Raw genomic sequence first — 25255 nt, 5'->3', positions numbered from 1 at the left:
GGTTTAGAATAGCTCTGAATTTAGCACTGAGTATAAAGTCCAAAGCTGTGATAACTGGCAGGTGAAAGCAGTGGGCAGCAAAGGCAAGGAGGCAAAAGGGGTACCTACACAGCAGACCAGAAAATTCTTACCATGAAATGCTTACAAAATGGGGAAGGTGAGCAGTGCAATGAGGACATCTGCATTTTCAGGTTATTCTGCTCCCTTTCTGACTTAAAGCAGTGCAGCCAAATTCCCAGTTCTGAACTTGCTGTTCTGCCTGTTCAGATTAGTAACCGCAGGTGATTTGAGAAAGAGCTCCTTTATGTTTCTTTATCAACTGTTTTTGAAAATTCTCATATCCCCTCACTGTTGGGATTTGATATATTTTGATGGAATTTCAAGCAACATGTGCTTTTTTCTGGTTACTTCAGATACAACAGGAACAGTCAGACTTGAACAAAATTGGGTCCCAGCAGGGCTATTGATTAGGAGACAGACAACCTGCACAAACAACTTGTCCATTTATCTTCCTAAACTTTGTCCCATGAGTGGTTTTATCTACTTGAAATCAAGGATATTTAGTTCATGTAGTGTCACAGAGCCTGTGCCAGTGCTTTGTAACCCAATTCCTCGAGCCCAGGAGATTTTCTGATGCGAGATTTTAGGCACTGATATTTTGACCCACCTGGTATAGGTAGATTCTGGCAGAGGCTGAGGACTTTTCAGTAACGGATATTTTTGCAACAAGCATCTTTTTGAGGTGTTATCTCTGTCTCAGGAGCAAGATACAACCACAGGAACAACCAGCAATGCCATTAAAAAGCAGCAGAGCTTGTTATGCCCTTTCTCCATGACTCAACAGCTTGGCTGGACCAGAATTAAAGGGCTGGAAACAAAAAGATATCCTGGGAGTGGATAAAGTGTGATTAATGGATATCACTGCAGTGGGAGAGGGCCAGGTGGGACCATCGAGCCAGGTGGGGCTGTTATGGAGGTATTTTTCTTAGGACTGCCCATGAATCTTACATCTCACATCTGCATCTCTCTGCCTGTCTGCCTCTACACTAGTGAATTTCCTTCAGTCAAGTTTCTTGATAAATGTCTAAAGAAACTTCTCCAAAAGGGAGGTGTTGTAAGCTATGTGGATTAACTCATTGGGGAATCAGCCCTGGCAATGCTGGGGAAATGGGGATTGCACAGATCATCCTACCAGCCAGCTGCAGACAAAACACCCTGCATCCTCTTTGGCTGGGAAGATGATCTGCCCAAAGTGAGCATTAGGGAAGCAGGAGAAAGGAGATTTAGGGAAAAACAGAACAATGGAGGTAACAGAGGTTGTTACAGTCAGTTTTGTTCCATTCGTGCCCAAAGGAGCAGAACTGCAGGGAAAGCATCAAACACCATGGTAAGGATTCAATCTTTCCTGCACAAGTAAAACAGAAAAGATCAACATCCATATCTGCTGTCTTTGAAGTTTTTGGGGTCTCTGAGCTTAGTTTTGCACTCCTGGAACCTGAAACCATATACTTAGCTCTGCATCCCTTCCAAGACAGTTTCAGAGCTCTTGTTGTGTCCCACTCTTGCTTCCTCACTCTTTTTCTGATGTCAGCTTGTTCACTCAAGTCCTGGGAATCATTTCTGAGCTGGGAGCATTACAAATGCCAACAGTCTGGCTGCATGCATTTTCCTGGAGTCTTTCATATGCTAAAAACCTCTCTTTGTGTTCCATGGGTTTGAAATAGCACAATTATTCATTATTCCACAGTTATAGTCTGGTTCATGTCCCAGTTTTATTCCAGTTTCTGATCACTGAATCCTATGGAGGGATAGCATCCTCCTCAACAACCTCTAAGATGGAATAACCTGCTTAAGAAAGAGCAGTAGATGCTGTTTCCTAATTTCTCCCCTTAGACTTTAAAAGGAGGCACATCAGAAGCAAAACCAAGAATTTATTTGAACTTTAACCTGAGAAACTGCTCATGCAACATGTGAAGAGATGTAGTTATCAGTGTATGGAAGCTGCTATGACATTAACAAAGCAGAGGATGCCGGGGACCTGCCCTACACCAGTAACACCTTTGTATGGGGTTTCAGCTGTCACTTCTCATCTTGTCCCACCAAACCCTGTGATCCTGCAGCAGCACTGACTCTTCGGGGACACAATCACATCCTTGGCACTCCTGGTCACACCTGATACTTCTGATGTGCTAGTGGAGCTCTTTCCTCCTCCTCCTCCTGCATGGCAGGGCGGTTCTGCCCGGGATTTCATGTCCTGCTCCATTGCAGTCCCACCGCCACGCTCCCCTTCACAGTGTGCACTGGCCACAACTTGGAGCAGAAAAGGTGAAAATTGGAGATGAGCCCTTTTCTGTGAACTGTTTGTGCCTGTCCCAATATGTCACCTTGAGCATTTGGCTCTTATTCTGTCCTTAAATCTTTATCAGTTCTCCTGGTGCCTCCAAGCCATTCCCTTCTGCCCCCCGGTCAGTTGTAGTTTCTTAGATGAGGCCTCACAGGCTGATCAGTGGCTCGGCTTTGGCTGTGGCTCGCGTGTTTGCTGGGAGCTGTGAGCAGAGACTCGAGCTGCTGCTGACTCCATCCCAGTTGGAAACTGCTGGTTTTACTGCTGAGAATGTGCATGCACAGCCAAGCCTCCCACCTGCTCTGCTGCTAGTGATTCCCATGTGTTCAGGAGGAGGAGGAGGGGGAGGCAGAGGGAGCTGTGAGCAGCTGCTGTGGGCATTGCTGTGATACGACACCCAGCAGTGCCCAGGGTCGGAAATCTTCCACCTTCATGATCCTTCACCCCAAATGTGGAGAGGAGCTGGAGAGGCCTCACCCCGGGCCGCAGGGTGGCTGTGACAGGCCTTGGCAGCCCTGCCATGCCCCAGCCCTGCACACACACTGCAGCTGTGCCCAACATTTATGCACTAGACCTTGAGGATGTTCGACTGTTTGTTTTCCTTTCATTGCCGTAAGCAAACTCACTGACTGTGAAAAGGGATAAATTAGCATCTCCAAAGGCTGAGGCTCTCTTCATTCTGAAAACAAGCAACGAGGAGCAGCAGCTCGGCTCCCTCATCCTCCCTCCCTCCCAGCCCGTGCTGTGCCAGCACAGCTCTTTGGGGAACAGGCCCAAACCATGGCTACTCTGCTTTCTTTGTGAGCCAAACAGATTTTAAGCACTTGGCTGAGTCTGTGAACACAGAGGTCAGTTGTAGTTTCTTAGACGAGGCCTCACAGGCTGATCACTACATTGATTTTTAACCTGTGCTGTTCGGGCTGAGTGCACTGACTTGTATTTCAAAGAAGTCTCTAAACGCCATTGTTTGGGTTCCAGCATTGCTGCCACAGGCTGCTCGCTGAGCCGTGTGGCAGGAACGAGCCTCATGGGCCAGGCTAGCACACAGGGCTGCCACACGTCCCAGCTGGGCTCTCACCTGCCTCTGGTTCCTACCAGAACCTTCTGTGCTGCTCCCCAGGCAGCTGCCTGCCTCTCCCCATGTGCATTCCCCTAAATTCAGGGCAGGGTAAACTTCCCAGAGCCCAGACAGTCTCCTGATGCTGATCCCAGCCATGGGACGTGCAGGGGGTGCTGGGCAAAGCCCAGGTCCCAGAGCTGTGAGCCTGGTCTGAGCTGTGCTCTCACGGCAGGTCCTGAGGCAGCTGCATTTCTAAACCACATCTGCCTCTGCCTGCACACACCAGTAAAATGTTCATAAGCCCTTCTGCCTCTGAGAGCGCTGAAGGAAGCAGGGAGACACTGGGCTGTGGGCCCAGCAGGCATCCAGCACTGAGGGTGGGAATGGTGAGCCAGACCAAACTGATCTGGACAGACAGAAACACAAGAAGTTTCACTTCAACATGAGGAAAAACTGCTTTACATTGAGGGTGGCAGAGCACTGAAGCTGCCCCAGGAGGTCATGGACTCTCTTTCTAGGACCTAAATAACCTGCTGCAGGTGACCCTGGCACATTCCTTTATTATCCTGACATCATCCTGAATTTCTGTTCTGGCTTCCCCATGTCTAGGTACCTTCCCCACCTACACCAAGGGTTTTACAGCTCTTTCAGTGCCCCAGTTTAATCTTGAATCCTGTGGTGGTTCTTTACCACTGTTGTTCCCAAGCAGTCATCTAAGCCTTTCCAGACTCTCTGCCTTTACCAGCTGAGCACAGACCACATTCTGCACAGGTATCCCAAATTTGGAACTTTATTTATAAAATGACTCATACAGGGACACACAGTCCTGAAAGACTTCAGCCTGACAGGGCAAAATCACTGGGCAGGGCACAGTGAGACTGCTGAGGGTGACTGGAGCTATTGCCAGAGGCTGGTTTGTGGATGCAGAGCTCCTTTCTGTGCTGCTTTAGGGACAAGCTCGTGTTCTTACACTGCTGAGTACATGCCAATGAATGCCCCCATGCTATGTACAGACTTTGATAAGAACTTTTCCCCTAAATTCAATGGAGGAGATGAAAATGGCTTGGCAAAACAATGCGACCTCGGAGAGGATTCCCCGAGAGCTCGGGAGCAGCTCAAGTGCGGACACACAGTGAATTATTCAAAGGGCTGCCTCCATTTCTCTCCTTCCAGGTGAACTAAAATCCATAGAGTGGGATAGTAGGAACAATAATTTCTTCCCTTTGGTGCTATATTTAGATCATTCCTGCCAGCCACGGTGGGAGAAAGAGCCCAACAGTTCCCAGCAAACACACAATAATGAACATCCAGAGGAAGATCCTGTCAATGACCATTGCAACGTACTTCCAGTCTTCCTTCACCTGGAACACAGAGGGGACAGGCCAATTATTAACATTTACTGGAGATTAAAATTTATGAAAATTCTTAGAGCTTTACTCCAAAGTAGGATATTTTCATATAATTCCAGAGATAGGAGGGGGAGGTCTCTCTCGCACTTAGTGGTCCTATAAAATGGCAAAGTTTTATTCCATCAATCACCTGAGAGATTCCCAGACTGCAGGCATGTGACATGTGAAGTCACAAATGCCTATGGATAACACACCCCTGTGGATAATGATCATCTGCACACTCACTCTCCCATTCTCCATCAGCAACAGCTGTAACTGGATGTGTAAATGAGGCTGTGATTCAAGCTGGGGCGGTGGGGGGTAAGGAATGACTCCTTTCCCCATGCTCATAAAAACACTTGCTTACAGATTAGCAAAGCCAAACTCTTTCTGTGAAGGGATTTACAGCTTTGGGTGAATAAGCAGTAAAAATGAACCAGCAAATAAGAGTATCTTCACCCTCCTTTTCCCTCATTTTTGCCTTGCTGTGGGAGGATTTTCCAGCAATTCCTCTCTGAGGAGGTCTAGTACCATGAGGCAGAAATAGTAAATGACTGCTTCATTAAGAAAACATATATATATATATGAAAACCTCTTTTATTACATTGCTGTTATTAATTTCTTTCCCAGGAAGAGGCCTGATCAGATGGTAAAGTTCTATTTGATATGACTGTACCCATAATGATTTCCTACAATTTCCCACTTGGTGATTAATAGACCTGAGGGCTGAAATTTGGCACGCTGCCTTGTTCTTTGGGGAAAACATCTCAGCAGGATCCTGCTCAAACCCCTCCAGTGGCTGTGAATGGTGAAAGCCGAAAGGGACAGCAAAGCTGCCAGAAATGCATTTTGGCAAAGGAAGCAATCCAGATATCAGTGAAATGCCATTTGCAGCAGAGGATGTTTCCACAGGTACAGTGGTGTTGCTGAGCTCCTTGGCTCAGTGAGCAACTTTATGAGCTGGGAAATGAGGCATGCACTGGAGACCATATTATATTTTCTCTGAACAAAGCATTTTCAATTTCAGGAACACCTGAACATTGTCAAAAGCTTAAGAATGGGTTCAATGTTTTCATTCAATGGATAGATTTATTCCTTTTAAAACCAGCTTTGAGTTAAGCCAGCCTTTACTACCAAACAGGCAGATAAAACAACCAGGTTCATCCTGCATCTTATCACCTTCTTGGGACAAATCATGTTATCTTATGATTGTACAGCCCTCTGCACAACCATCTGTAATTAGGGTAAGTAAAAAAAATATTGACCCCTGAAACCAAGGGGTCAATCTCATCCCAAGCTTCTATAATTTCCTTGGTTTGTGAACTGTAATTTATTCAAATTGATAAGATCATGTAGTGACAGGACAAGGGGAAATGGCTTTAAACTGAAATAAGAGTATTTTAGGTTAGAAATTAGGAAGAAATCCTTTATTGTGAGGGTGCTGAGGCCCTAGCACAGTTGCCCAGAGAAGCTGGGGCTTCCCCTGTGAAGTTCAAGGAAAGGTTGGATGAGGATCTGCTCATGGCAGGTGGAATGAGATGAGCTTTAAGGTCCATTCCAACCCAAACCATTCTGTGATTCTACAGTTCTGTGATAAGAGCTCAGTGGATAACGCCCTTTTACTGCACCTATTTGCTGACCTATTCATAACTTGCTGAGAGTTGGAGTCTTAGATGCTTAAAATTCCTCATGGGAAAGGCATCTAAGCAAGTCCTGGATGATTGTTTTTATAGGATTAGTGTCCTATGATATAACCAATGTGTAAAGCAAATCTGAAATTCCCACCTGATGTTCAGCTGGAAAGTTGGATTGAGTAAATAATGCCTCCTTCTGGTAAAATAACTTTCTTTGAATATTTATGCTAGTAAAAATAAGTGCTTGATCACACAAAGAAAAGAAACTTGATGAGTTTCTCTCTGAGCAAAGAAGAAGAAAGTGGGAGAAGAACAACTTGGACAGGAATTTGCTTTCTAATGTAATGGTGTATGCAGAAATACTGAGCCCATCTTGAAAATGATGGCTGGGAGTGCATCAGATGTTTGTAAAATCAATATCCAGCTTCAGACTGAGAGCACAGAGGGTGAAATTGGAAATTATGGGGAGATAATGAAAAAAAGGAAAGAAAAAGAGGATGAGGGAGAGAAAATGATCTGGATTTTTTGTTTTGTGTTCTGCCACTGTTGTAGCATTTCCTCGTGGTCCAGCAGCCCACGTGGAGTCTGATCTGCAGACGTCTCTCTGACATCCATGCAGCTGTCAACATCTGCCACCACAACTCCTGACCTCTCTTTTGATTAGTTTTTAAGAAGCTCACTCAAAATTATTTTTGGGAAACAATCAGGGGAAGAACCAGCTGACTCCCCTACTCTCAAATTCCCAAAAAGTGAGAATCTGCAGCTCTTCCCTGGTCCAGCTCCTTGTGGGTCTGAGCCTCAGGATTTAAGTGGAGGATCGAGGTGCCTTGGTGACATCTGATCCCCAGGACACAGAGTCTGTAACACAGATTAGAGCAGTCCCAGGTGGTTTTATTGTATTTTGTTAAAAATAACCCTGTGAGATTATCCTGTTTCCTCCCCTCAGCTTTATTCCTTCCCATTTTATTTTTAAATGTCTCCACATCAGAGTATTCCGGAGATGCACCCAGCCATGGGCAGAATGACTTCCCAGATGGTGCTAGTGGTGTCTGGTTATTTTGGCTGATGTGTGGCATGGAACTTGTTTTGCCTTTCAGTCTGTAATTAATTTCTAATGGCATTTCCATCATATGCTGGGACAATTCCGCTGTGCGTTTTCCCCAGCGCCCCATTGTGCCTGTATTTTTTTGCAGATATCTTTCTGTAACAAACAACTGCCTCTTGCATTTCCCATTTTCTCTTTGCTGGAGCACTTAATTAAATGAGCTATTTACTTTTAATTTAGAAGCACTGCCCCTGTGGCAATGGAGTTTTAGAGGGAAAAAAAAAAAAAGAAAAAAAAGACAGGAACTTAAAAGAAGCTCTGTTCTCCTTCTGAGAAGGTGAATGTCTCTGGAAATATTGCCCACAAGACAGCAAGATGTGTCTCAGCAGCTGCATTAAAGGTGCCTGCTGATAGATTTATTGAAGACTTCCATGAAGAAATACCACAATTTGATTTTAAGATGAAAGCAAATTTCTGACTACTGATTTTTTTCCCCAATAAATTCTCATTTTATTAGATCAGTTCTGCTCCTCACAGTATATTTCAGTTCCAGAAGATCATTTTCCTTCTTCTTTTTCATTTCCACTGGGAGGAAAAAACCTGTACTTTCCTACTTTATATTACTTGGGTCCAGAGAGAGAAAATAGTGCAGCCCCACAATGGAGTCAGCATTATCCCCTCAATCTGAAAACTCAGGCTCTTCCTTCTGTGCCAAGCTGCTGTGGAACAGCAGAGAAAGGTGACCCCGAGTCCCCAGGGGAGCCCACAATCCTGCCCACAGCTCATTGCTGGATGTTTTCCTGGTGCTTTTCCTCACAGTCTGGGCTGGCGGGAGGTTGGGTCAGAGACCAAAGGCTCAATATTGCTCCTTCTGCTTTTGATGTTTAGTGCTGTAAATAGCTTTCTCCTCAGGATGATCACTTAATTTCAAGAGGGTAGAGCAGCTGAAGGTATCAGAAGAAAAATTGTGGCTTTTGAAGTCTGCTTCATTAAAAAAAATTAAGAGGAAGGAACCCAAAATATTAATTGAGACCATTCTTGTTAACACCAACCAGCTCAGCAGGGAGAACCATTTGAAATGGGAAGTATTACTGGTGTAATATTTTTTCATTTGCACCATGGGGAAAAAATTGAGCTAAACTCAACTGACATCCAAGGGTTTACTTGTGATTATTGCCAGAGGGAGAGAGCAGAGTTTAATTCCTGCACTCCTAATGTGCCTCTGAAGTGCTTTACCCTGGCAAGGAGTTTTGGACTGGAAACTAATGAAGATGAGGATTCACAGCCCATCTCTGCCACAGATTTGTTCTGTGACCTTGAATAGGAAGTTTGTGTTTTGGCTGTAACTCCTCAACACAAGGAATTAACAGTTCCTTCCTCAAAAGGAAGCTGGGAAATAAAATCAATTGAGGAACAGGGGCCCTAACTGTGATAATAAAGAGTATAAAAATGGACAGTAGTATTTCAGCTTTCCTTGCTGCTGTGCAGAGCTGTGAAAAATGCAAATAAAAGACACTCTCCATGCTCAGGAAGTCTTGTATAAACACATTATGACTTGCACTGATTCTAAATCTTAAGAATTTTAAACTGTAGACAAAGCTAAAAAGCACCTTTTGCATATGGATCTGCCCAGGAAAAGGTAGATAAGACTTTTCTATAATAAGATGACTAACTTCAGGTTATCTTGTGCCTTCCTTCATTATGGCCATAATTACTAGCACACAGTATCCACAGTCCTGCAGGAAAGAGCTACAAGAGCTGTGAAAGGATGTGGAATTTATGTGCATCACTATCTCCATGAAAAGAAATCCTTGCAGCCTCCACTCCCTTTATCTGTATCCATATTTACCCCCACAGAATAAGCAGGAAATTTGTTTCCCTACCTCCCTGCACAGAGCCAACTGCTCCAGTGGAATTCCACTAATGAGGAATCACATCACAATACATGAGCAGAGCTACACAGACCCTGCAGTATCCCCACGCTACCACAGCTTCCCACACCCACAGCCTGCTTGAGCAATTTGCTTTCCTGGGCTCCAGAGTCAGAGTCAGCGATTAATAAAAAGCAGAGAGTGTGAACTACCTACTTGTCAGGCTTAAATAAGGAAGAAGTCTCTGTTCCTGTGAGATGGCAGTGTTTTGGGTCTCTTACAAGCCTAACTGCTACTTTGCTGCCTAACAACAACTTTACTCTGATATTCTGCTGGAGAATTCATCATTCTAGAGCAGGCCTGAGCATGATCTGGTTGTGCTGCCCCCTTGGCCCTCATTCCAAGACCCCAAGGACATCTCCAGCTGTTCCTACAGTGGCCAAAACCCACAAGAGAGATGGCTGATCCTGCCCTCAACATGTACACACTCTGCACAGCTCAAGGCCTGCTGTGGCTCCCTTAGCAGCTCATTTTTGACTTTCTGAAGGAGAGCAGGTTCTGTTGGAATACTCACTGAGAAATCCGCATCCTCTGCCCGCAGGTGGTCTGCGATGTAGTGAACCCCTTCCACTGCCAGCTTCAGGGCTGGGGACATCAGCACGAGGTGCTGCTCTTTGGCACAGTGGCTCTTGCTCCCCTGGGCTGCTGTGCCGGCCGCCTCGCCCTTTTTGCACTTGCACTTGCACTGGGGGGGTTTGTGCCGGGGCTGCTCCCCGTTGAGGTGGCACCGCTGGGATGCTGGAGAGCCACTGGAGTGGCCATTGGTCTGGGAAGAGTCCTCTTGCAGGTAGCAGTATTGGATGCTCCGGGACCTGCAGCGGATTGTCCCCTCCTCTGCCTTGTTGGGGCTGTACATCTGCTGGACACTCAGCGACCTGCCTTTCAAGGCTGAGGTGGCCTGGGTGTCTCTCAGGAGGTGGCAGGAGGGCTGTGGGGAGGAGCAGGTCACCTGTACGGGCTCTGGGTGCAGCACAGAGTACTGCCCTGAGGGGGATTTGCAGATGGGCTGGGGTTTGGCTGGCTCCTCGAGGTGGGCACAGAAGGAGGAGGTGGGTGTTGGCTCATTGCTCTGGGGGCTGGGGGAGGATGAGGTAGTGAAGTTGGGTTCCACATCCATCTCAGACCAAAGCCTCGGTGCGTTGGTTATTTTGTGCATGGACTCAATGAGCTTCTTGCAATTGTCCTTCACTGTGGAGGGACGTTTCATGAAAAGGATCCGTGGGACTACGTCCAGGAACACCCTCCTCACCCAGTCTGGCATCGTGTGCGTGCGGGGGGAGCGGTGGTGCACGTTGAGCACGAAGACAGTGATGATGATAGACAAGGTAACGAATATCATGGTGAAGAGGAGGTACTCCCCAATCAGAGGGATGACCAAGGAGGTGGATGGGATGATCTCTGTGATGAGCAGCAGAAACACAGTGAGGGACAGCAGCACAGAAATGCACAGGGTTATCTTCTCTCCACACTCAGAGGGCAGGTAGAAGACCAGGACGGTCAGGCAGGAGATCAGCAGGCAGGGGATGATCAGGTTGATGGTGTAGAACAGCGGCAGCCTCCGGATAATGAAGGAATAAGTTATGTCGGGGTAGATCTCTGTGCAGCACTCATATTTCTTGCTGTTGTAATTGCCCACAGCGTTGATGATGACCCACTCCCCACTCTCCCAGTAGTCCAGCTGGTCCACATGGCTGTGCATGCTCACCAAGTCTATCTTGGCTTTGTCGTAGGTCCAGGAGCCAAACTTCATTGTGCAGTTTTGCTGGTCAAAGGGGAAGAAGGTGACATCGATGCTGCAGGAGCTTTTATAGATAGCAGGGGGCATCCATTTAATTCTTCCATCATAGAAGAGGTGAGCCTTGGTCAGGTGAGTGACTGCAAAGTCACCATCAGCACTGGGGACAGATGGAAAATAAGAAAAAAGGCTCAGACTTCTCTAGGACATGTCAATTCTGTTAAGGAAATAGGATATTTAGTGTCTGGCTTCCAGATGACCTGAGAGATGCAAAAGGCACATCACGTCCAAACACCAGATCCATCTACTCTGTCCAGTGAATTTTGAGCTCTTGGCTCAAAAGCCCTGGAATTCACATGCACATGTCAGCCTTCCCCTGGTGTAAGTCAGGTCATTGATGTGATTGCACACAGGTTTTCCCCAAAAGTGTCCCAGATGTGCTCTGGAATGGGTTGAGTTTGTTTTAGAGGTGGGAGGAAGTACTATCAGATAGTGTAGCTGGGGGCTCTGCAGAATTATTTGTGACAGCTGTTAAAAATGAAGGAGTGTTGGGTAATCACCCAGTCTCTTATGTGAAAACCATCAAGAACATCCTATTAATAGGAATAATGAACATTAATCTTTTGATTTCCCTGTCAGGAAGAGAATTGACTTTTGTGATATATTCTCACAGTAATCCTCAGCTGGGGGTTATCAGATAAATAGACAACAGCTCTAATACAACAGGAGTTTGTATTGGAATTGCATGAATAAATTGTATTTTCCAGACTTTTGGAGGAAGAACCCCAGTTACAAATAGCAGCACTGCCAGAAAAAGGACAGGCTGTGCAGGGGAAGAGAGCTGCTGCTAAGAACTTGAGATGAATTATTCAGGCTGCTGTAGCTCAAAAGCTCTCTGCTCCTGCCCAGCCCAGCCTGAAGCCACATCCCCGGCAGTCGCCAAAAATCCCTGGGCCCCGCTCTGCTGCTTCAGTGCCCAGATGTGCCCTGACAGCAGCCACACAGTGGCAGGGATTAGTTTCATAGAATCATGGAATGGTTTGGGTTGGAAAGAACCTTAAAGACCATCTGATTTCAACTCCCTGCTATGGAAGTTTCTTTTTTCCCCCCCTTCCACTAGACCAGGTTGCACCAACCCCCATCCAATCTGGCCATGAAGAATTCCAGGGATGAGGCAGCTGCAGCTATTCTGGGCAGCCTGTGCCAGGGTCTCACAACTCACATCACCTATTTCCACTTGCCCTGTGAAATATCCTAAAAATGAGAGTGGTGTAGTATTGGGAAATAGTGGCAGGATCTGGCACTTGCTGAGCTGCCTTGGCTAACACGGCTTCTGGGAGAGATGGAAACATCCCCAATCCTCAGGAGCACAGCCCAGATGTCCTTGAGACAATTTTTTAGGTTGCTTGAAGTAATGGAAAAATAAACTCAGAATTCTTGTATGGTGGAGAACCAGGTTTTACTAAACTCTTCTTTGTTCTTTGTGTTCTTTGAGGCAGATTTTTGAAAAACCAAAAGATCACAAAAGGACATAATGCTTTTTGACCTCTAAATTGGATTTTTTTCTAAAGATTGAAAACACTTAAAAAGAAAAAGTGGAAACTACATACAAGACTCTCACAAAGGGATTAAGACAAAATCAGCACAGTGATCTACTCTGAAGCAAACAAACCTGAGCCACTCTACAATCCATCCAGCTCCTGTCTTACCTCTTCTTTCTTAAATCTGATTTACACTTCAGAACATGTGATTTGGATGAGAACCACCTTTTTCTTTTTCTCCTGTGTTTTTCCAGGAGCACAGTAAAGTCAGATTGAGACATGAAACAAGCACAGCAAGTGACAGTCCAGTGCTTGCTGTTCTTGGTGGTTTTCTTTTTAAATCTCAATAGGAATATGGAATCAGATTCTGCATTTAATGATATCTCTGAGGCATGATTAAATCTCTCATTAATGGAGCAATACTTTTAATTGGATCTTATTAGAGAAAAGGGATTATGAAGCATCCACTATGAGTGTTTCCCTTCTTAGGTAGAGCAGCATCTAAGTGGCTGGATAAACACTGGTGTGCATTTTTTCTTTGAAATCTCTTGGGAAAACAAAACAAATGCAAAACTCTTGCTAAAATGGCATCCAGGGATGATAATAATTCATGTAACTGTGTTTCATTCCCAGAAATGCCTTCCCTGGCAGTTTTGCAGTTTCTGTGTCATCACCACACTTCTCTTCTGCAGAAGATCTGTAGATGGTACCATTGTGATGCTGAAGATCTTGTGTGTCACTTGTTTCTGTAAATTATCTGCTTTTTAATGAGCAACATCTTTTTTTAATTTTTTAATTGCTTGACTAACAAACCCAGCTTCATCCTGGGTCCCCTTTGGCTCACATGCTTTTACAAATAACAGTGGCACTGCCTTCCAATGGATTTTGCCTGCAGTGCCATGGCAGGAGTGAAACCAGCTGCAGAACATCTCCTTGGATTTAGTCACTTATTGACTCTGAGGAGCCATAAGACACCCTGGGATGCTCCTGCCTCACCAGCCTACCAGGGCTATCAAAGAATTCCTGACTTTATTGAGAGAGTTTCACTTCTCATTGCAGTTCAATGCAGAGGAATTTGTAAGCAGAGTGAATCAGCCATGCTGAGTACATAGAATATATCCCAAGCAGCCACATCATGCAAAGGCAGTGTTCCCACTTGTCTCACTCTTCATGCATCCATATATTTTTGCCTTCTTCCCCAGGATTCCCACCCACACTAGACCTTCAAGCATATGTTTACTGGATTGGAAGCTGTGTCTGCTGGCACCCTGCCCATGCAGGGGAGCTGGGAGAGATTCTCTCCCCTCCTGTGTAAGACTTTGATTCTGCTCCTCTCCACATGAGAGAGGGAGCAAACGAGGTCATCTGGCTGTTGAGTGCCTTCCAAAGTCTTTCCCTCCAAAAGGATGAAGGTGAGACAATCAACTGCAAACACAGTCTGCAGTTGGGAGGTTGGGGAAACCCTGTGTTCCTTTGGACAGCTTTGCTGTGGGAAAATTCCTGTTCCTACAGCCCTGACTGCACCACCTGAACATTGCCTTAGACAGGAGGGTGGGAGACCTGATGTAGTGGGACAGAGAAAATCTGCAGACATTCCTTTAGAGCAGTAGCACATTCTCATCTCTCTCTCAGAGGAGACCACTCTGTTGTGACAGTTGTCATGAAAATCCATTTGGAAGAAGGCGTGAGTGCAAGGTAAACATCACAAGAACTGGAGAATTCAGATAGTCAGGCCCTCCTGGTTACTCTGACCTGACAACTTTAAAAATATGTCAGTAATAAAGAACTAGAGCTCTTATATTTTTTAATGTCAAACACAGCAGTGCACACCAAGAAAGAGAGAAGACAATTATTTATTTTTTTCCCAAGGAAAAATGTGCTGTGTGCTGCAGCCTTTGATTTCTCACTTTGAGAATAAAGGTTGCTCTTCTAAATCTCCTAAGTTTATAAGGGTTTAAGGATGGCATTGCTTTACTGACATCTAGTAGCCATGTTCCACTAAAAAGCTCTGCTGATGGAGAATTTTTATTTTCTTTTGCTACTTCCTATTTTCCTGCAGTTGGGAGATACACCATCCTACAAAATTGTTTTCAGAATGCACATAAACGAGGCACACATTTATTTTAATTTCTGATGATGTAATTTAAATTCAAGCAGACCTTTAAAAGCCTGAAAAATATCTATGCACATATATGGATACAGTAGAATATCCTCACTTTAGTGAAAAATGCTTTAAGAGCAGTAACAAAGAAAAATTGTAGTATTAGGAGCCTGCACCCTTTTGGTACACATTGGAGAGATGCTTCTGGAATGTTCAGATTAAAATTCTCTCCAAAGGGAAACCAGAAAATATTTTGTTTAACTATGGTTTTGTGCTACCAAATGATAACTCAAATGCACTGCTTGGAAGGCACCTCTGGAACTGTCTCCTGCCCAAAGATCCCTGCTCAAAGCAGGTCAGCTACAAGAGGATCAGAACCTTACCTAGTTGGGTTTTAAATATCTCCAGGATCTTGGCAAATTGGGTACAAAACTTCTTGGGTGCCCAGGGGGGCTGTCACCAAAAAAACCCCCCCATCACAAACAAAAAAAATGCAACCCCCAAGAGCTCATTATTCCCTCATTAGAGAAAAAAAAATACAATTCATTTTTTTATACTTCACAATATACAAAGAAAAACTAAAGTGTGCTTCAAAGTCAGTCATGAGTGGAAAAACAAATAAATGCAGAGGATTAGATAATTCATTTAGAAATGATTTGGTGGTGCCTGAAGAGCCTTTAATACCTCAGATAAGGAACAGTCTGGTTTCTTGGCAAAGAGGAGGCTTTGTCACTTCACTATGAACTCATATTCCTCTGTTATATGTATGTTGTGTCACATCCAGTAGAAACTATCTGCAGAATCTTGGAACTTAACTCATCAAGCCTGAAAATTCAACAGCATATTAATTTCCCTGTAGGATATTAATTTGGTTTCAGATTCCTTATGAATGTTGAAAACTACATTTAGTCTCTAGGCCAAACCAGCGGAATTTACTGATTTAATTTGGGTCTCTAGAGTGGGTAAATGGAATTTTTTTTACAATAATGAGCCAAGATATGATAGTAGCCTCACAACAAAGGGTTAGATTTCCTTAAAGATGCAAATCTGAAATCAGTGGAAATTTCTCCATCTCTGTACCTAGCCCAAGATGAAAAGAGAAGGGGTATTTGTATAATCTTTCTTAAAGGAGTCAATCCCAAACAGAAATACCATATTTCTGCCAGAGCATGTGATAAGTAATAATTAGCTCACAGCTAATTATTAGACAGCCTGAAGACAGCCAAAGGTCAGTGTGGCCTCTCCCTCCCTCCCACCAAGGTTTCTCTGCACATTCTCTTGCTCTCAGGGACCCAGACTCATGTGCAGCTATGTTAAACTCCCTCTAAACTATATATATCTGTGTCAAATATGAGATGGACTCCTTGTTAGCATCACTAATCATTATAATTCCCAGCTGAGATGCCCACCAGGGGAAGCCCTGGCTGGGAATGCAGTTGGTGAAATGCTGTGCAGAAGAGCCTCACCTTGGTGTCCCACTGCTCTGGAGGTTTTGCCTTGCATTTGCCCTGCAATCCCTAAAAAATGTGAAACCTGATGAAGACACTGACTGAAGCTCCAGATGGGCTTGGTAGGAAGTTAGGTGGAAGAGAGAAGTACATCTTGGAGTAGAAAACACTTTGCATAAGAACAAAGGGAAATATAGCAGTGAAGATATATGGCATTAATGGAAACCCACTAATGTCTGGTGCCTAGCTTACATCCATGTTTAATTCATGGATAAAGTAACCAATTAAAAATGCATGATAGACTCATGACAACCAACAGATGAATGCATGGTTATTAATGCTAAGTATGGATCAAAGGAGGGAAGTAGCTTGGATTTGGAGAGCTGGGGAATGAGATCTCCCTGTGTCAGCAGGTCCCAGGACAGTCAGGTTTGCTGCTGCAAGTCAGAGCAATAAGGTGGGCAAGACTGAAAGACTCTCACTGCCCAGAAGAGGTTGAGAAAGACGTTCTGGAGTGGCCAGGAGATCAGACCCTTGGAGCCCCTGTAGAGACTCGAGTGAAGCAACAGTGAACAACAAGAGAGCAGAGGGGCAGAGCACGAGAGGGGCAGGAGCCAAAGGCTGCCCAGCTCAAGGTCTGGGTGTCCTGGACATCTGGGGGATGTCTTCAGCATGAAACCCCAAAATGCCCAGAGGCTTGAAGGATACCTTGACTGGGGGTGGGGTGAGATCGTGTTTAAGATATTTTTAAAGATATTTTCATCCCAAACCGTTCTGTCATTCTGTGATTCCCTATTTCCAGGCCCGTCCTTCCTGCATGGACCATCCTCATCAACTGTGCTGAGCCAAGGCAGAGGAAGCAGAGGTGACACATCAGGTTCTTCTGTGCCAGTAGAACCAAAGGATGCTCTGATGCACAAAGATCATGCAGGGATTTGTGCCACATCATTTCCTTTGGCACCATGGTCCACCACACCACCAGAAGCACCAAAAATAATAATCCTTGTCATTAATTTAACAACAAGAATGACAAGGTCATTATTTTTTTTTCCTAGTGGAAGCTGTGAACACCTTTCTTGGCTGCCAAGTGAGGCACTTGCAAGGCTATACTCATGCTCAGAGTGTGTCCCTGGAGGGCAGGAAGGTCCAAGTGCCTCTGAATGAGTCATTTCCATGGGGCTAATCTCTGAAAGGTGCTCAGTGAGGATGCAGTGATTTCCAAGAGGTTTGCAATCACTTCACACCACTGAGGATCAGGAATGAGCTAATGGGAAAGATAACAACCCCTGTAGTCTCCAAAGCTCACAATCCCCTGGGCAGATTCCAGCTTCAGCCATTTATTTTGGTTTTTAAACAGAAGCAAAATCATATCAAGCTAGAACCAGATGACTGTTTATTAAAACCGAGCCTGGCTGCTGCTGTGAGGGTTTTCTGAGTGTCAGCCACATGCAAAAATGCTTTTCTTTGATGCCTGCAGCAAGTGTTTTCTCTGGAGCCTGTGCTGGGGTGGAGGACTGGGATATTTTACATCCTGGGGGACTGGAGAGCTGTGCTGGGGGCTCCAGGGAGAAAACAGCCTTGGCACTTGGGCAGCATTTCTAAGAATATCAACAGGCTCCAAAAGAAAGAAAGAGAACCACAACCTGCTCCCTAGGAAGTGTCCATCTCTCCTCACGAGGGACAGATTCCAAGCATCTTCAATGAGGAACAAATACCTATTTAGAAATCATTCCAGAATGGTATTTAGCTGACCTGAAACCCCTGTAGCTGCACAAGCCTGACATGTTTCAGCATATTTTCCTTATTTAAGCCCATCCTCAGTAATTGGCTTTTCCAGTTGATGGTGATGAATTAGGGGAGAGCTCCTGGGTGAAATGAAATTGAAGAGGACTGAAAGCTCAAATCCAGCTTAATTGTGCATCTGACATGTGAAGAGAAAACAATACCTGGCATCCCCCAACAAAACTGGCTGCCCAGAGGAAGGATCATCAGGGGAGCAAAGCCCTTGTGGTGAATGTCACTCATGTCATTTACGGCATGATATAGAATCTACATGAACTCCCAGCACAGAGAACAAAATAAAGCGGAATAATTGCAGGAAACATTTTAACCTCATGAACAGAGAAAAGTTGCAAGGATGGGTCCTCCTTCTGGTCACAGTGCTCACACTCACTTGTTATAAAGGACAATGTCTGGCCTCCAGATGAGCTCCGAGGGGATTCGGATGGATGTGACATTTTCGTATTCCTGGGGGTCCCAGCGCAGTTTGTAGTCGTGCCACTCCTGCCAAAAATGAGGTGGTTACAAAGTGGGGAGAGTTCAGCATAAAAACTGAAAAGAGGCATGGAAAAACACATATTTGGGGGCACCCACCTGCTTCACCCACACATTCGTGGTCATCATTTGATTTTTCTCATCCTGAAATGCAAGATCAGATATTGGTTACAGGAGCAGATTAAGACGCCCAAAGAACCCTCAATTTCCCTTAATTGTATTTCATTTATGTAATTGAAAATCACCTCTGCAATAAATATAAGTTCAGTCTTGGAAATAAAAAGCAGATGTTTCTGTCATTTGACATGGGACAGGGCACAGCTGTCTGATACCACTGAACAGCTGAGCCTGCACCTAAGCAATCCTGTGAGCAGATGGAATGGAATTTATTGGGATTTTACTCAGTGCTGATGGATTCAGCCTGGGATGATGATACCAGGTAGAGGAAAAAGCTCCCCAGCCTGCCTTTGACCTGAGCACTGAAGGAAGGAAGTGATGGATATATAAACCCTTACTCACACACGTGTGGTGGATTCCAGTGCTCAGCTTCACCTGCAAGGGTGTTCTCCTGTGAAACATTATCCATGGACACACTTCTGGAAACAAGAAGCTCAGCAGCATTTCTCCTTCTACCAAATACATACAACTTGTGGCACTGTGGATTGGATTTTCTGCATCAACCCCAGCTGCTCTGCTGACATTCTTGGGCAGCCTGGTTTTTCTCAAAAAATGCACAAAAAAGGTAAGACTGTATGTACATATTTAAATAATGCCAGGCATTTATAATGCCAGCAGCACTGCAGTAGGGTTAATTACTGTTTGCTGCTTGCCTTTTGTGCCCTCTGTAAGTAACTCAGATGAATTATGTGGGACAGAGCCTAGTGCTGGTCTGACTGAAGTGTCTCATCACAGCTCAGGGTTTACTTGCGTGGGTTTTTTTTATCTCTTGCCTTGGTTGGCATCAAACCCAGCTGAGCTGTCAGGGCTCAGCTGACAGCAAACTGTTCATCATTAACCTTGCTCTTATGGCAGTTCAGGATTGATTGTGAACATTAAAACCCAGAAGTTTGGGGGTAGCTCTGTCTCCTCCTCCCTGAGCCTCCTCATTGCTGTTGTGGCACCAGACATAAAACCTGAGCAGAGATTCTCTCCTCTGGGGCTAGGGATGAGAAACACATGGAGGAAGGAGGAATACAAAAATACTCCAGTGAGAAACAAAGAGAGAAAAGACCCAGCTGCTTCTTTGGGTGTCAATGGAAGATGAAGAATGCCATGACCTGGATCAAGCCTTGAGTACCTGCTTCTCTTACCACTTTGCAATTCAAGCATCTGAGGGTCTCCACCACAGCCCCTGCACTGAGCATCCTGGTGTAGCAGGTGCTGCCTTTTACTGGAATTCTCCCTGGAACCACCCTTTGTGGAAGCTCCTGCCCATCACCACATCATCCTCCTGACCCAAGGGAAGCACAGCTCCAGTCCCACGGGATTATCTGAGAGGGGTTTGCAATGTGCCAATGCCCAAGCTCCTCCTCAGCTGGCACAGCTGGCTGCTCCTCATGGAGCCAGCCCAGAGGACAGCAGTGACTCCCCAACCTGGCCCCTTCTCTCAAGGTGAACACAGCACGTGAGGTCCTGCAGACAAACAGCCATAGGAGTCCAAGGGTGTCTCTTGGTGGCTGCTCCTGGACACACATTTGATCTCTTCCTCCGTATTTCTGGTCCCAGAAAGCCCTCAGCAATCCAGGGTGAGGTGAGGACATGCAGGAATGTAGAGCTCCCCATTGATTTCTGTTCCCCTGCCCCCAGCTTTTGTCAGCAGGAGCTGGGGTTTGAATACAGCTCTGATTTCCCTTTCAGACTCCTTGTCATTGGGAGCTGAGCGTTGTGTCTAACAATTGCAGTGGGGTTTGCACCAAAACTGTCACTGTTGGGAAGGGGGAGAGGAGCTGAAGAGCCACGGTGGTGGCAGGAGTGTCACCAGTCACAGACTGGGGCAGGAGGGGTGAGAGCTCTCCTCCAGCCATGCCCACAGGTCCCAGCACAGCTCTGCCTGCGAGTTGCACTTCTAACCACTGACATGGTTTTAAGAAGATTAATTTTTCTTAAGTAAACTGGGAGTGCACTGTGGAGCAGGTGTATCGATCCCCCCCTTCCACGATTCAGCAGCTGCATAATGGAAAGTCTCTCTCATGCCTCCACAGTCACTAATGTCTCATCTTTAGTCTTATCAATTATTCAGATGAGAACCATGCAACTTCAACATTAGCAACTGCAAACAGCCCTGGATCCCTCGGGCTGACGCAAGAGTGAGGAGGGGAATGGAGACCATTGCTGTGCTGCAAAGCTGGAAGTGGATGGCTTCTGCACGAGATGAGACTCTCCAGCAACTGGTGTCTTCGACTCCCCACCTCCTGAACCATCTCAGCTGTTTCCTTTTCATCTCCAAAATCTGGTTTCATAATATAAAACTGTGTGGAGAGTCATCTGTTATGATTGTCCCACACCAATAATGTCTTTAGGTTGCATTATTCTTTCCATTGTCATAGAAATCACAGAATGGTTTGTATTGGAAGAGGCTTTAAAGCTCATCCAGTTCCAACCCTCTCCAACACCTTCCACTAGACCAGGCTGATCAAAGCCTCATCCAGCCTGCCATGAACATTTCCAGGGCTGGGGCATTATCACCCCTTTCACTCTGCCACATGACTACAGTAAAAAGTGACAGGGAGCCCCATCTTCTGAAAAATAAGGGGGTTGGACAAGATGGCCTTTAACAGTCCCTTCCAACCCAACCTATCCTGTGAAAGCCAGCCCAATACCTGCTCAAGGAGTGTGCAGCTGTACAGACACTCTCCTGGGAAGTGCCACGTGCAAACAGGGACAGCGAGGAGAAAAATACAGGAGCAAGAGGTGCACAAGCTCTAAAGCCTGTGAGTGTGTCTGGCATCTGCAGCCCTGCAGGGACCTCCTTTGTGTAACACTTGACCCCAACACACTGTGCCAGAATAATCCCATAAATGCTGTTTCAGTGCACATCGGTCTGCATGCAGACCTCTCTGTTTTGTACCAGGCATACACAGTTTGCACATGTGTGACTTCTGTCTGAGCAAACACTCCAAGAATTTTCTTGTTAATATCTGCCAGATTAGCTAAAAATGCTCAAAACTTTCATTTGCAGAAACCTCTTCAGGCAATCTCTCTTCCCAAGGTGTGCAAAGCACTGTCCCTATTAGCTTGTGTAAATTAGTATTAATGAACATGGCTCAAATTCCAAATTAGGTATTTGAGTTATTCTTTTGCCAGAATTCTCTGGCATTTATGCCAGGGGCTCCACTGCCCTGCTGTGATCTGTCCTGTGGATTTTAACAGGGAATTTGGGATTTTGCCTGTAGCAAATGAAGAGTAAAGGATCCACTTTGAGGACCAGCTACTCACACGAGTCGCCCGTGTTCCACCAGCTCTGTCTGCTTGATCACTCTGCTGATGGCAGAGCCTTCCCACCCCAACCCTGGATCAGCCAGTCGAGCCCACATGCACCAGGAGCCTCTCCCTGGGCCCCAGCCTGGCTAATCTCAGTCTCTGTTGCACAGAGAGGTTGCACTTACGACATCGATGAGCTGGGCGATGGACAGGCCGAAGCGCACCAGGACCACGTCCGAGATGTTGGCCACGGGACGGGACCATTTGTTATAACCAGAGAAGAGTTTCTTCAGGAGCCGCTCCTCTGCGTGGGCTCGGGTCTCCACGTGGCCAAAGGCTGTGGGAAAGGAATGAAACACCTGCAGGTCCAAGGGCTGGCATAGCTGGAGCCTTCTCCAGAGGGAAACTCCAGCAAACCACAGTGATGGGCATTTGGGGACACGCAGGAGGGCGATGTCACTCAGGTGATTTGTCACCCCTCTATCCCTGACATGGATAAGTATTCTTCACTCTATTCACCCACAATTACAGAGCAGGATTGGTCTGAAGAAAATGGGGGCACCAGTAATAAATACCATTTAGAAAATACTACATGAGCCATTCTTCCCTGAATCTGGTCTAATTTTTATGGCCACTTTGTGGCAAGTTTTTAGCACTGGAGTCTGCAGGCAGGGAAGAGGGATGCTAGAAGGACAAGCCAAAAAGGAAAAAGCAGCTTCCTGCTGGGAGATAGGAATTTTGGATCAGATTTACACATAAAAAATTTACATTACACATATCAGAAGAAAAAAGGCAGCTTGAAATTCAGCTCTTTAACCTGCTTGGTGGATATTTCACAAAAACAATGGGAAGAGGATGGTGGAGAGCACAAGTTGGATAACAAGATCCCAGTTTTGCTCAGGCATAACTTGAAAAGTTATGCCATGCAAGGAGCAGCCCTGACCCCTCATGCAGGCTCCAGGAGCTGCCAGAGGTGCCTGTGGTTATTAAAAATTAAAGCCACGTTTCATCCAGGGGCTGTCGGAGGAGCTGCACTCCTGAGCCGGCGGTACCAGAGAGACGGGAGAGGGAGCCGGGGGCTCTCCCCACGTCCCCCGTGGAATATGGCTTCTACTCAGGCTTTAGCTGCCCTGGATTATACAAAGGGAAGCATTAGCTGAGCGCTGGCTGTGCTCTCCCCAGCCGGAGCTGTAGCCCCGAGACACATTAACACACTTTACCCAGGGAAAAAAAGCCCAGGCAAGAAGCAGGATGCTGAGCCCCCCTCTGGATTCTCCCTCCTGTCCCCTTCCCACCGTGGCTTTAACCCTTTCTCCATCTAATCAGACTAGGAGCAGAAAATAAAGGCAAAGCGGCTGGTGCTCAGGGGACCAGAAATGATGGGGCAGAAGGGTGGAGGAGCCACGGAAATTCCCTGTTGACAGGGGCTGGTTTTTGCAGCGTGTCTTTGAGATAGAAAAGGGAGGAAAGAGCTGAAGAGCAGAGCAGGGGGAGAAGAGCTTTCTCAAACTTACCGGGGAAAATGCTGGCACACAGCAGGAGGAAGAGGTTTCCCTTAGGCACGAGAAATCCCATGGTGGAGCAGAGCTTTAGTGTGCAGAGTCTCCCGTCAGGGCAACTTTTCTGCTCTGAGTCTCTGGATCCTCCAGGTTCATTACCCTAAACTCCTTTGGCTCTCTCTCCCTCTGGGAAGGGATAGCAGCTGGTGCTTTGTTTTGTTTTGTTTTTTTCCCTTCTCTTCTCTCTTTGAGTGATCTCCCGCTCTTCCTCCTCGAAGGATGCTCTTTCCCGGGACGCTGCTGCTCGTTGACTCCCCGGTGATGCGGAGATCTCGTGTAAGAGCCGGGGTGCCCAGCAGCCCTGGGCTGTCCTGCTGCTCCTCTCCCCGCTCCTTGGCTGCTGCTTTATTTGCTGCTGCTGTTCCAGCCTTCCCCCAGCCCTTGGGGCAGCCTTTGCTCGGGTTTTGCTGCTGATGGGCCAGCGATGATGCCTCTGGAGCAGAGAGTGAGCACAGCGTGTTTGTATATTTAATGTAGTCAGACCTGCCCACCACCCGCTTAGGAGGAGGAGGAGGAGGAGGAGGAGGAGGAGAGAATCCCTGCACTCCAGCAAACAGGCTGCAGGGGGGAAAACTTTTGCAGGAGAAATAAAGGGGGAGATCCGGAGCCCAGCTGCAGCCAGAGGTGGATATGGGGCCAGCTGGGATCCTTATAGCACCGGAAGCCCAAACAGTTCTTAATTAACGAAAGCTGTCTCTTTAATCTCGTCCAACTGCTTTTCAAAATCACTCCAGTGTAATTAGACTGAGATATTTCTGGCTTGGGCACGTATCTTTGCTGTCAATAATTACTGGGGTGATGAACCTGCCCAGGAGAACAGGGCTCTGCTGTGCTTGGTGCTGTACAAACACATAGTACAAATACAAATATTAGAGTCTGCAATATTGCAAACCAGGGGTGAGACCGAGACAAGGTCACTTGAATTTATCTATATGCTTAAATGTACCTTAAATACATCACAAAAAACTCTGCTGAAGTCTTGCAAATTTGGTGGAGGAAAGGATAACTCCTCGTGCTAGGAAGGAGTTATCACTCCAGCCCTTCATCTCACATCCCTGATTCCTTGCATGGGAGACGTGGAGTGGAGCTCTTCCCATTTTATTTCAAAACTAGCTTTGATATTAACACAATTACTTCCACACAGATAGCAAATGGATTTAATTTTCAGGCAGGGGTAATGTTGCCAGCTGCAAAATTAATCAGAGTCCATTCTAATAATATTAGCTACATATTTTATGTATAATAATTTCCCTACTCCCAAAGCATCTCAAATATCCTCCAATATAATAGATTGCTCACTGCAAATGGGGAGGATTAAAGTCACAAGAGAAATTAGGTCTGTAGTGAGATTATAAATAACATCAGTGTAGTGCCAAACTCAACTTGTCTTGTTTTTCTTATCTCTTCCTCAACAATTGTCAGCCTTTCCAGAGACAAACCACAGGGTATTTTCCCACTTCATGGATTCTGTACACTTTGCCTGCTTTGCTTTTGGAGTCCTGATCCTCACTGCTGCACCTGAGCACCTGTACATGCTATAAAAATCTGTAGTGCTCATTCCAGGGAACCATCCAGCATTAATTTAATAAGCAGCAGATGTGAGATCAAATTAACTCGGAGCTGAAGGGTGGGATCCATCCTGAGAGCCAGGTCCTGTGCAGCTCTGAGCACCTCCAGCAATAGGGGAGCAGAGGGGCAATCACTCCTCACCAGGGTAAAAACAGCATCACTGTCACCTGCTGCAGCCACACATTCCCAAAAACAACCACCAAAAA

General features: G+C 46.0%; 1 protein-coding gene across 1 annotated transcript; it reads right to left on the bottom strand.

Annotated features, from left to right (window-relative positions):
• Positions 1-4178: 4178 nt before the first annotated feature.
• Positions 4179-23969, bottom strand: CHRNA4 (cholinergic receptor nicotinic alpha 4 subunit). Its single transcript, XM_015647080.2, has 6 exons — positions 23436-23969; positions 22107-22258; positions 18601-18645; positions 18401-18510; positions 9917-11297; positions 4179-4765 (listed from the first exon to the last, which is right to left on the bottom strand). Exons 1-6 carry the CDS (start codon positions 23494-23496, stop codon positions 4640-4642), a joined length of 1875 nt encoding a protein of 624 aa, XP_015502566.1. The 5' UTR covers positions 23497-23969; the 3' UTR covers positions 4179-4639.
• Positions 23970-25255: the final 1286 nt, after the last annotated feature.

Source organism: Parus major, chromosome 20 (genome assembly GCF_001522545.3).
Source record: "Parus major isolate Abel chromosome 20, Parus_major1.1, whole genome shotgun sequence".
Lineage (NCBI taxonomy): Eukaryota > Metazoa > Chordata > Aves > Passeriformes > Paridae > Parus > Parus major.
Note: the sequence above shows the minus strand (reverse complement) of the source record. Positions and strands in the feature narration are given on the sequence as shown.